The 13601-nt window shown below is 33.2% G+C and overlaps 1 protein-coding gene across 1 annotated transcript; it reads right to left on the bottom strand.

The window, feature by feature from the left end:
• Positions 1–1596: 1596 nt before the first annotated feature.
• LOC110031485 (replication protein A 70 kDa DNA-binding subunit C-like) lies at positions 1597–4285 on the bottom strand. Its single transcript, XM_020734698.1, is given in 5 exon segments — positions 1597–2385; positions 2387–2643; positions 2646–3146; positions 3149–3249; positions 3251–4285. Coding segments are annotated over 5 exon segments (1779 nt in total). The 5' UTR covers positions 3556–4285; the 3' UTR covers positions 1597–1770.
• Between the last annotated feature and the right edge of the window lie 9316 nt (positions 4286–13601).

The following is a 13601-nucleotide window of genomic DNA, read 5'->3' on the forward strand; positions in this document are numbered from 1 at the left end:
TTAAATGATTAATTTGCATAACCGACCTTGATTGGTCTAGAACTAATCAACCTAATCACATCGTGATGGTGCCACATGACCAAAACCAAACTTATTAGAGAGGTTGAATAAGATTAAACTATGTTCGGGGAATCTTTTCCAGTGTGCGACGAGTATACTAGATGAGAATAAGACATACCCACTCTAGATTTACTCACTTAATGGACTAATGGTTATAGGAGCGTCAGTCAACCTTATCACATTGTGATGGTGCCACATGGGGTGTGTTCCAACTTCCAATGGACTTGAAGAAGGTTCGAAACAACAGTACGATGGATTACTAAAAAAAGGGTTGAAAGTCATTTCTGATTTATTACTAACCCAAAGGGTTGACAACTAAATCATCTGTGACTGATCTGAAATCAACCGACCACATTGTGATGGAGCCACAAAGGGGCATACTCCAACTCCCGATGGATCAAGAGAGAACAACTTTCGGTATGTGATATAATAAGTGGAAAACACAATTAGCCTAAAGTATCAACCTCCCAAGCCAGCCTCAACTGACTAACGATCAATCAACCTGGTCACATCATATTGGTAACATAATGAACCTGAATAAGCGCAAAAAGTTGTGGAGTATATTATCATTTTAAAAGATTCATCCTGATTTTTTTCATTTGTTTTGATTCATTAGTTTGTTTCTATTTTGGTTTCAATTTGTTGATTTCAATTTCATATGGTTTGTTACATTACTTTCAATTTGATATTATTGATTTGACAAATTGTCTTATTCAAGGACAATCAATTTGATTTTGGTTTGATTTTAATTATCTTGGATGTGTTGAACATATTGTCTTATTTAAGGACAATCGATTTATTTTTAAATAGATTGTCTCATCCAATGATGATCAATTTGATTTTGGACAGATTGTCTCATTCAAGGACAATCAATTTGATTTAGATTTGATTTCAATCTGATTTGATCTGTTGGACGAATTCTATTATTGAAGCACAGTCGATTTAATTTTAAACAGATTATCTCATCTAAGGACAATCAATTTGATTTTAGCTACCCTATAGTATACTGCAGAGGGAATTACACCTTATTCAAGTAGTAAATAAGATCGTTTGAGGATAAAATCCTCAAGACTAAGAAGGATTTCATGTTTGTTCTTGAAGATTTCATTATTATCTGGATTTGTTTTTGAAGAGATTGTTTAGTTCGTTGGTTTGAGGGTTGTTAGTTTTATTTTTGAAATGTTTGATTTATTTTAAGATACTTCATAGATTTTGATTTCTCTTGTTTGGTTGTGAAAGATTCAAATTTTAACTCGTTAGAAGAGTTCTTTTAGATTTTTAAGTTGTAATTGGTAATAGGACAACTAATGGGAATTACACCTGGCTCAATCAAAAGTTTTTTTTTTTTTTTTTTTTTTCATTTTAAGTTTTGTCTGTATTTCAAGTTTTGGATTCAATGTCCATTTCAAAAATTCGGCTTAACGGATGTTTGAGATTAAAATATGATTTCGTTTAAGTTTAGCCTTAAAATTCAAAGTAAAGAGTATTCAAGTTTTTCTTTAGAGATTCAAGGATTCCATTTTTTTTAAAGCCTGCAAAATATGAAATCAAGAAAAATATGTATCAAATATGGTAAAACATAAGAGCTACAGACACTTTTGAAAATTGAGCCAAACGAGGTTCAGTAGTGGTCACCAGAGCTTCGCCAAATGAAACCAATCCAGCTTCTATCGAGATAATTGCAAGCAATTACACGCACCGGTTTGCATGTTATAAGCCTCCAACATATTGTTCGCCATATATTCCTTGTGAATGAGGCCCTCCAACAGATGAAGAAGATATGTTTCTGCCCCCAAAACCTGAAGATATGGTGCCCTGTCCAGGACAATCTCTAGCCCAGTGGCCAGTTTGTTTGCATTTAAAACACACATTTGAAGAATTTCCACCATCCATTGTGGAGATGGAAGACCAGTTTGGGAAGCCCCCGCTGCCACCGATGGACTGTGCTTCCCTGTTCAAGCTCCTGGGACAGTTCTGGAAATTGTGGCCAGACAAACCACAGTTATTACAGAAAGATAAGACTTTTCTACTCATATATTGGCTGGTAGTCTCCATTTTATAACGATCAAAACAAGTCATAGATTGTCTACCGGGATTAAGTTCAGCATAAGAATATTCAGAAGCAGGCATTGCAGCTCCAGAAGCATAGGATCCATGCATGGATGGAAATGGGGCCGCATGAGCATCTTCCCCAGAAAGTTTCTCAATTATACCCAAAAGAAATCTGCTCTCTGATGCAGAATTCACTCTTTCTGCTTTAATGGCAGCCGACTTCACTCGTTGTTCATCACTAAATGTTTCTTCTTTTACCTTCAATTTGAATAAAATATTGACTGAAGAGAACCCTCCTCACAATTTCAGCAAACTTCAGCTCATCCTGTTGTTCATACTTTAGAAAGTACAGTTCCTTCGCAGATATACCAAGAATTTGTTCACCACATTCTTGGAAAGCAATGACCCACGTAATACCAATGTGGTCCTGGATCTGAAACTGGAGTAGGTATCTATAGTCACATTCCGGAAAACTCTGATCACATCGATCACAATGCCATGTCCCATCACTATAGTTATTGACCTTTTGCTGCACTGTCTATCACTCACGACCAAAGGGCATGCTGTATAGCAGAAATTATCAACCTTGATGAATGATACTGTGGCCTTCACAGTTATCCAGTCAGGCTTCTCAGATCTTCCAAGACCTTCATCCTTAATCTGTGAAACTGTCTTTCGCACATCCATCCTTCCAGTTACTGCAGCTTCCCTGGATATAGAAAGAGCGGTATGATTCTTTCCCTCATTATCATACCATTGCTTTAACTGGAATGCCTCGGGGATATCAGGATCTATAAGAAGCTGGCTAGAGGAAATGGTTCCGATTGACTTTCCGCTAAAATCGCTGACTCGGCCTGCTTTTATAGCCAATACAGGAAATACGCCAGAGTCGCACATAGCTTGAATCTTCTGCCCTTCTGTGTTGCAAAAATTCAGAGTTATTTCAACCCTCTTTCCAGACATGTCCTTCAACTGAAGGGTTCTCTTGTGAGTTTCAGTACCATTCTTTCTCATTATTGTACCAGCAGGATTAATGAAGTGACTGTACCGATCACATCAACCATACTATTATTTTCCATAGACTCGATTTCTCCAATGGCTCTAAAGCTGAATTGCTGCCTTGGGATGGACATGCCTCAAGCAAGGCTGGATTGTTGAAGCGGACTCCAACATGATTTCATATTCATTATTGAGATGGTTGAAACTCTTTTGAATTGGTCTCAAGGTACCTTTGGAAATCAAATAAATTAGTCCTACCTCTATCTGATAAAATAGAACTGGCCGGCTACCGCGTTGAATTTCTCCACCGTCGGAGTCAATGAGATCAAAAGAAAACACTTTTCCTTCACCCCTTGCAATGTTGTAGTGCCTGATGTCTGCCTTAGCTGTCACCCGAGCTTTCAAGGAGATCAAAAGAAAACACTTTTCCTTCAACCCTTGCATTGTTGTAGTGCCTGATGTCTGCCTTAGCTGTCACCCGAGCTTTGATCGTCAACTTTCCTTGGTAAGGATTCAATGCGGCAATGGGAATTATTCTAGTTGGGGCTTCGTTCTTAGAAATAGGACTTCTATTAGTATACATAGGAGGAGGATGCTGATACGTAACCCTACCAGGAGGTTGAAATCCTTCATTTGATGGACCTGAGAACCTCTTTTGCTGCATACTAGCAATTTGGTTTGATTCTGCAAAACACATAGAAGCAGATTCAGCTTTAGGGTGCAAGGAATTTGTGTTATTCATGTTCCTCATTGGAATAGAACCGCCTGCAAAGGAGCCACCATAAGATTGATTGTTTACAGCTGACTCTTGTCTGGGAAATGAAGCATCTGAAATGGCATGTTGGCCAGCATCAGGACCATTTGCTCGAGAACTACCATGATGTTGAACATTTTCTATGGATATACCAGGTTGGTTTATGCTAGATGGCTGTCCAGAACCAGCAGCACGGTTTTGTGGGATAGGGTTGCCAGAATCAAAATTTTTTGGATCCCCAATCATATCGGCCTTCTCAACCAAAACTTGCAGGCTGATTATAATGATGATCCTCCGACTTTGGATAGTGTTGCAGATAAATTCGCTCAGTTGAACAACGGATCCTTTCTGCAGCTGTCCAGACTTGAAAATCCCGTCCATCTGTCTCGCAAGCATCCCCTGCTTATGGTGTACGCCGTCAGAAAGAAGCATCCGGTACCTCTCCGCCGAGCTCTGTTGGGTATTTATCAGATCTCCACTATTTGAAGAACATGTTATTCAGGTATTATTGTAGTACGAGAATATTTTCAGTATTATAATAACATAATTACACATCAATAACATTTGAATAACACATAATAACACATTAATAACACAATAACACCTGAATAACACGAGAGGAATATTCCTTTATATTACCGGACAGTTTTTTTTTCTGTCAACGTCACGTGGCGTGATTTCATTGGACTCCACACATAATTTTATGTGAGGAGTCCTGATGCAGTACTTTTTCAGGAAGAAGAGGTGAGAAACGCAGAGGCGCGATTGTTTAAAACCCTAGAAAGTGAGAGGAACCGCCATTTTTTTTTTTTTTGCCTTTGAGAGTGATTTGCCTCTAGATTTAGAGAACCCATGATTATTGGATTAATGTTAAGTCTTTAAAGTAGGTTTTGTCAAATGACACATCATTCCCTTGAGGGCCAAAAAGAGTCAAATCTTGGAGATTTTGCTATATGGACAGACCCAGTGTTAAAAGTAGTAACCAATGAGCAACGTTTTTGTTTTTACTTTGATAAGATTGCAACTAAGCATTTTTATGTTTCAAATTTTGTGATTTAGTCTACTTATACCCCATGTTTTCATCATTCCAAAACTGTCTTAGTCAAGCAACCCAAAGATTCATGTCGTAGCTCGCTAATATTTGAATCAACATTTTAAGGCCAAAAAAATATAAATTCTATTAAGGGATCAACACACAATATACTTATCATTCTCCAACATCAATGACATGTTTTGAATAAGCATTACGTATTCGATCTCTAAAGATAAACATTATAGAGCTTTTTTCGTATCATTATGTATTTTAAGTTTAGAGATTCTCAATTTTGATATATAGTCATAACAGTTATTACAAGTTTCTCCATCATTTAAAAATACCTTTGACAAGTTTATTGGCTTAATTTTCACTTCAAAAGAAAAATCCAAAAATTATAGTCCCCCTTTAAGTTGATTGATTTCAGCTCAATTTAACGTTAACACATTTTCCTTCAAGAAATTTCATAGTTTTGGAATAACTCGATTTTGAATTTTGAGATTAAATTCAAAATTCCACTAGAATTGAGCAGGAGGACGCGTTTCTCTTTCACATTTTTGCTCCAAATATTGTATGGTGGTAAGGTAATTTTAATTTCAAACTTTTACAAAATGGTTTCAAGATGGAAAAGTTGGAATATGTAAAATAATTTAGATTTAAACTTTGGACACCCTCAGACCATGTCTTTATTGATATCTATCTTCAAAGATATATGTGTTATTTTCTGATTGGCGGACTGATCAAGAACTGATCCCTTTATTTTCTCTTTTCTTATTTTTCTTCTCTCTCATTTTTTTCCCTTCAATAGGATTCCTACTCTAGACCAGCCCTCAGTGCAACACTCGTCATCCGGGCTGGAAACATTGTAGATACTCTGCTCTTTGGGTTTGGTGATATAATTTTTGTAGTTGGTGTTTCTTCATACTTTACAATTTTCCATTATTCCTTCATCTACTCATAGGTTTATTAAAGTGTATAATTGACAAAATAGTGGCTGAAGATTATTATCTTTTTATGATGAGATTTTTTATTTTCCTTTGATCATATATATCTATGAAGAATATTATCTTAATTTCAATGTCCCCTCAAGAGGGTCTCAAAAATTATTTTTAAATTATGGTTTATTTCATTCTAGTTTAAGAATGATATGATATGTGGATGGAGAGATTTAATGTTGAATGATTTTAAGATATCTTGATTGAACCACATATACAAGAATGTAAAATGAGCAATTGGATCAAACTTCATAAGTAATTTTTTATATCAAAGGATTATGATTCCCAAAATTTACCTTAAAAAAAAGTTGTCACAATTTTATGAGCTAAATCATTATGTTTGACCTTAATTATTTACGTAAAGAAACTATTCATAAAGATTTAGGTTCTCCATATATATATATATATATAATATATATATATATCAACTTCTCTCTTATGTGATAAGATGTTTATCGTGACAAATTATGATATGTTCTATGACGAGAAAATTGGTGACAAATTTTTTAAAAAATAGCGTCATAGGGAGCTTCTCCTTTTTCAGGTGTAAGTGTTATGAGGGTTATTTCCAATGAGATTTGAGTTCAACATAACTCATGAGACAAGTTCTTATGTTCGTCGTCAAGGAGGTTTGAATGTCATCTCAGGTAAGTGGTTACCCTTATGTTGAGGAATATTTTTTCAGATAATCACAAAGTTAAAGAAAACTAAGGAGCAAAATTTTATTACATTAATGCTTGGTGACAATCTTATCCTACAAAAATCAAAGTACTAACATCAATTATATGCAATTAACAACATTTTAACACAATTTGATGATCAAGTCATCAAAGTTCAAACTAGTATGAGGCTCAAAAGAAATATCAAAGACATATTTTTACGAGTGAATTACAAATAGGATGTCGATAATTGTTTCGTTTGTATTTTAACTTTATAAGAGGTCTTGGATAGAAGTACATTCTATTCTTCTTCTTTTGCTTAGAAGTTAAGCAATTTCATATCTTCAATAAAGACAACACATACAGAGCTTTGTGTTGGCTCTCTAAGATATTCTCTTATTATTTTTCCATTCTTGTGTTTCTCTTCCATCCAATCTTTGAAAGTGAAACATTTTTCAATTGTGTGGCTGAGCATTCTATGAAACAAATAGTAGTTAGTATCTGCATCCTTTTTCTTTTCTTAAGGTTTGCGAGGTTCGGGGAGTTTGAAGCTTGGATATTGAGATGGGTTCTTGAACATCTCTTTGATGGTTTCATTTCTGAAAGGATAATCATGGTTCTTCCTTTCCTCAAATGTTGGTTCACATTTCATTTGTATTTTATACTTATGTTGTTATTGAAATTGTTGTTGTTTTTATTGTGGCATAAGTTTCTTTTTAGTCCCAACATCTTGACAGTGTGCAGATACTGATATCAAAGTTGGGTATTGACTAACTGAAATAAGATTCATAATTTCTTCTATCTTATCTTTCAACTTCATTATATGTTCATCTTTCTATCATAGTTGATTTAGAAGATGTGTGACTACTGATATTGGGATTAAATCATGATTCACCTAGATATCATTAATAAATTCATCATGCCTTTTCTCCAATCTTTCTATTTGTTTATCTTGTCATCTTAGTTGATCTAAAGTTGTTGACTTGTGTTTGGCAGAACAACTTCTTCAACTTGTAATTTACCATTCTCTTATTGTATTATGAGTGAAGCCTAGTCTTAATCATCATGATGGTGGCAGACTCTTTAAAAGCCTTAAAAGTTTCTTCTTTTTCATTGAGAGCTTTGATGCTAGCTTCACACAAGATTTATTCAATGAGCTTAACTTTGACATTCTTCAAATAAATTGGGAAGCGTTTGAAGAATGGCATTTTCCTTTAATATAGATGGAAAGGAAGAGTGTTGATAAGAAGCATTCACTTGAATCTAATGAATTGAAGGTTAAAATTATTTGAAAAGGAGCTCAATCAAAGGAGTAAAGATTGGACCCTATTCACAAAGTAAACAAGAAAATGGTTTATATTATTCAATTTGAATTTTGAGTTTCATTTTATTTTAAATAGATTCAGTTTTAAATGTTTTCCAAATTGTAGTTTAAAATTTTGAACATTGTTTCAAATTTACTCTTAGAAAGTTTTAAATTAGAAAATTCATTTTAAGTGGAAATTAGTAAAGTAAGAGCCAGACCTTAATTATGAAATAAGGAGGCTCTAAATTAAATTAAGGTGCAAAATCACATGCAAAGAGGCTGAAAAGGAAGGTCCAACTCATTAAACGAGGTTTAAAATGGAGGGTCAGGAACAAAGTTAAGGATATAGGGTGAGACCCATAATCCAGGCAAAATTGCTGGACCCATTGAAAGTCCAAAGATAAGAGTCTGAATTTTTAAAGGGTACAAATGCTAATGATGAATAATAACTCGACATATTACAAAAGATGGAGAGAAAACCAATTCTTGAGCGGAGTCGCCATAAACAAGAATATAGTGGAAAATTTTTATTGGCCAACACCATAGTGCCTTTTTGAAGACATTCTACCTTGATGGCCAGACACGACAATTTAATCCTCTAGAAGATGGAGAATATTATGATAGAAATGGGACTAACTATCTGGATGATGAAAGTCTTCATTCAGTCTACAAAACTAGGGATTTTCCCTTTTGTTATGGGTGTAAGAAAATTTTTATTTTAATTTTAGGTTCTTTCTTCCTACAGAGGCAAGTCCTCGTAGTTATTTACATCCTTAAGGTCATGAACCCTAAAGAAAACTCTTGATTAATGTAATAAGTCAAATTACAGAATGATTTAATGGATTTAAGTTCAAAGGGGTAGAAAATTTTGATTATTTGATAAAGAAAGCTTGAAATTCAAGGAGAGATATTTTAAAAGGTTTCAAAGTATTAAAATGATATTATTTAAACTAACTGGATAGGGTTTAAAGGATAAATCATGGACATTTGAAGTTTGAAATGTTTGAAATTATGCTTTAACGGGGTAAATATGGTTTAAAAAGATGAATCGATGACATTTAAAATGATAGACATGAATTAATCAGAAACCATATACTATATAGTAAGTTTGGAAACATTTCTAGATGGAAAGTTGAACCTAAACTCCATAAAGAAGCCTAATAGGTGGACTAACCTAAACATTGAGAAGGATTTACCCGAGGCAAGATGCGCATGACTTTCCTTCCTTGTGGAAAAATTGGTATCTATCAATTATAATCAGCCTCATAGCCAAAAATCCCCTTTAAATTTTGTAGCTCAGGGGATATGTAGTCTTGAGGAGGTTCGAAATACCTTCGTTAGTAACCATGGGTTATATCTTTCTAAGGTATTCCCTTTAGTCTCCGAGGGTAGCTTTAGATGTTTTATATGTATTAATACTTAATTCTAGCCAGATTCATAAATTTTCCTAGACTTCTATACTCAAACTAACCTATGTTAAGTGTACGACCCTGAGTTATGGTGGCTACATTAGCTAACTTAGGGTTCATGTCAGATCTGTATAGGTTTTATTTCAGTTCTTTATCTTAGTGTATTTTAATTATAATTTAAAATTCAAAACTCATTTAATCATTTGTTCCAATTCTTAAATATTGTTAGTCATGTTGGATAATCAATATTTTCTAAGTTTTGAAGTTTCTTATTTTTATATTTTTGTTTGAGAAGAAAACTAACTGTTAGGGGCTTCCATCTTTTATTTTTATTTTTTATATTTTTATCATATTTGTCTCTTTTTAAACATGAAAACTGTACAATAGCATGAGGTAACACAAAAAAATATGAGACATGCATAAAATAACATAACTATAACATTGTTGTTAGTCATCGACATAGTAAAATATCTTTAATTTAATTTATGTATACATGTAATTTGAAAATTAGTATTTTAATTTTTGAAAATACGAGACCGAATCAATTTCATACATGAAATAGTTTAAATAAACGAGTGTAATACCTCAAGTGACATACCTATCCCGAGGAATAGACACATTACTTGATAGTAAGACATGATTAAGTAAATTAAAAAATTTATGACATTGATTTTAGTCAGTGAAACATTTATGTTGACCGACAAGTTCCCTAATCTACTACAAGAGATTAGACAGGGTTCATATTAAGCCAGGTTCAAAGTTTTTGAAAAGGGCAAGCCCCTATAGTTAATTACATCCTAAATGACCAAAAACACTTAAGAATACTCTCGATTTAGATCAGAAGGTATTACCTTCAAGCATTTTAAAGTTTATAGTTTTCATGGTTGGATAAGGGAATATCAAGCGGGAAATATTAAATAGGAACACTTATTTTTGGAATCCAAAGGGAGAAAACTAAGGGATTTCACAGATCCTGAGGAGAATCAAGGTGACTTCCCAAGCTATCCTATGGTTTGGCTTCAATTTTGAAGAAATATTATCATATGTTTCAGCTTGCCAATTTTATTATTTAGGGCTTACACTTGTACGACACAGTCATACAAATAGTCTGGAAGATAGGAGAGTTTATATTGTAACAAATGACAACCTCATAGCCTAAAGCGAGTTAGGGCTTATATTGCACAACATGGTTGTTCAAAGGCCTAAGGATAAGCTGAGGATTTACGTCGTGCTAAACAAACTACCACAAATTCCTATGGCCTGTTATTTAATTTAAAGGAAGGTTACTGTTGTAGATCTGTTTGCTCTCTCAGAGTTATTCTTCTATACATTCTTGTCTTGTTGTCCATAGAGTTAGCTCCAAGCTTCTTGTCGAAGTGACAGCTCCAGACTCAAGGTTTAAGGTTTAGCATCTTATGTGACAAGTTTTGTTGTTGTTCAAGTATCTTTAGAGAGGAATTTTAATTTAGTTAGAGCAACACCGTTTGGGATCCTATAGTTCTCTTATTCCGGTACCACTATTTTCTCTTGAATTTACTTAATCTAAACGAGTTGTTAAGCTCTTTTAATTTGGAGAACTCTCGTTAGCAACCGTAGGTTACCTCATCCTAGAAATCATCGTAAACCCAAAAGGAGTCCCAAAAGGAGAAAAGGAGTGTATTATGTTCGTTCATTGTTTTGAAAGTGTAGATTTAATTTTGAAAATGTGTTTTGTTGCTTTCAGTTTTAGTTTAGTTTGCATATAAAGTAAATAAATGTAGGTAAAAATGTTGTAAGGTAAATAAGTGAATTTGCAATGTATAAAATGTAAATGTGTATCTAGGTTTCTACTACCGCTGCATGATTAGCATCATAAAGATAATATATTTGTAAGAATTTTAAATAAATTACAGGAAAATAAATAAGAGCATTCTGATCCCTGGATACTGCTAATATGCACGATACAACAATAATTCAAATTATATTTCACTTATATTTCCTTACTTTGCAACAAAACCAAAAACTAGATCCTTAAGAAAAATAAAAATTTAACTTTTAATTTATATATATTGGGATACTACGCAAATATACGTATCGTTATCAAGTAATATAGGACTTTTTGATTAAGACCTGAATATCGAACCCATAGGGAGAATACACAATATGCACTATTGAACAACAAACTTTCTATTTTTAATAAAAAGAAAATTATCTAAACTAAAGATGATTTTTGCAGTAATGAAAATTTAAATATTTTTTGTATTTTCAATATTTTGATAGAATAATAATAATTTAAAAAGATAATTAAAGTTTTTGTAGAAGAAAATTATTAAATATGAAAATATCTTTCTTCTTGTTATGAATCAATAATAAGTATAGGAATTCTATTGTAGAAGCATGCAAATTATGTTGTGTCAAATAGAAGCAATAATATTCTTTACCATTACTAGAGATGCTATAAAAAACATTGGCTAATTTAAAGTTTGAATTGTTCTAAAGATTGTCTAGGCACACCCTTCAATGAATATTTCCCTATTTATTTGCACTCAATCATATGAACTACATTCTCATTCATACAACCTCATGTGATTCTTTCAAATTGTTCATTGAGACAATACCAGCCCGTTTCTTACATGTTCTCATAGCAAATTTTAACATCTGGATTGGCCAAATCAAGAAGTGAATGAAGTGCATGGATTTAAATCATCACAACTTCTTCCACATTGAAGATCAATACTTTCCACAACTTCCGTCCAACACTTAATTACTTATCATTTTAAGAAGAAAGATAAAGAAGACTACTCAGAATCCAGGGAGAAAACAAAACCACACTTTAGTTTAAAAGAAGAAATCATTGTCAAACCAACAACAAGTCTCAATTAAAACCAAAAGTAGTCTCAAAATAAAAAGATAAAAACTTATCTCAAGTCCTCCACCAAACTCTTGAAGTTCCTTTGATTCTCTTCTCTTTACAATCAGTCAAAATAAAATAACAAAAAGGATAAAATAAAAGTAAAAGTGGTGCCTGAAAATCTCTCTGAACTAAGTTCCCAAATGAGAACTTTCAAAACTTTCCAATACTTTTAGGACCTCTTTCAAAGTCCCATCTTCTTTCTTTTATAATTTTCTAAACGGTGCCTTGGTTTCTCTTCAAAATATGTCTAAATTCGATGTATTTCCCCAATATATGCATTCTTTCATGATAATTTCCGTCCATGGTGGTTATAACCACCTATTAAGTCAATGGGTGCCTAAAAAATCTCTTCAAAATTTGCAGAAACCGAATTTACTCATCCAATAACTGCCATTGGCGCTTAAGCGCGGGGCCTTTGGCGCTTGGGCGCGGCCTTCTCTGCTTAACCGGCTCTTAAGCACTAGATCTAGCTCTTAGGCGCCAAAACTCTTTTGCACATTTTTCACCTTTTTTACTCCAAATTTGATCCTTTTTCACTTCTTTAAGCATTTTTCACCCTTTTTACCTGTATCTGGAAGAAAAAAACAAAAACACCTTCCATTAAAGCGCAATATCTCAAAAAATAGGTATAAAAATGTGTTTAAAAACACTATATATTTTAATTGTATTAATATGTAGATATATAGTTAGCACTACCCTAGTTGTTCCAGTTTTCTAATGGGTTTAATTAATTGTTCCCTCATTATTGACTTCCGCTACTAGAATTAATATTCCAGTTAAAATTGAGATGATTTTTCGAACATGGGTACTAAAAGGTAGAATATGGGTTATTGACTATATTATTAATAGCATTTAAAGTTTCTAATGTGGCTTGAGAATCAATCATCTGTCTTAATGAATTTTCTTCAATCACATGGGGTGTTTAAGAAAAAAATATTCCAATTTGGTCTATTTTCCTTGATAATTTTAAAACTTGAGATGCAACCATTGGAATAGCGTCATTATCATGAATACTGGCTACTTTATTTAGATTTACCCTTTTAAAAGGCCATTGAAAATTATTTGTAGCCATCTCTTCAATTAATGCATAAGCTTGATTAAATGATTTTGACATTAATGAACCTCTAGCAGCAGCATCTATGATAGATCTAAGGGATCCTACCAACTTATTATAAAAAGTTTAAATACTTTCTAAGGAGTTTCTTCAATCTTTCCCAAGCTTAAAGCTTTGTATGTTGACTCTCCTTCATATTAAGTAAAAGAAGTAATATCATTTATACGTTAGCAGTTTTTGAAGGTGGAAAATACTTAGCTAATAATTTTTATGCTAAATCTTCTCAAGTTCTAATAGATCCAGGTGCTAATGAGTTTAACCACATATTAGCTTTATATCTTAATAAAAAAGAGAAAGTCTAAGCTGGATAACGTCATCTGGTTCGCC

The sequence above is a fragment of the Phalaenopsis equestris genome, unplaced genomic scaffold, assembly GCF_001263595.1.
Source record: "Phalaenopsis equestris unplaced genomic scaffold, ASM126359v1 Scaffold000833, whole genome shotgun sequence".
NCBI lineage: Eukaryota > Viridiplantae > Streptophyta > Magnoliopsida > Asparagales > Orchidaceae > Phalaenopsis > Phalaenopsis equestris.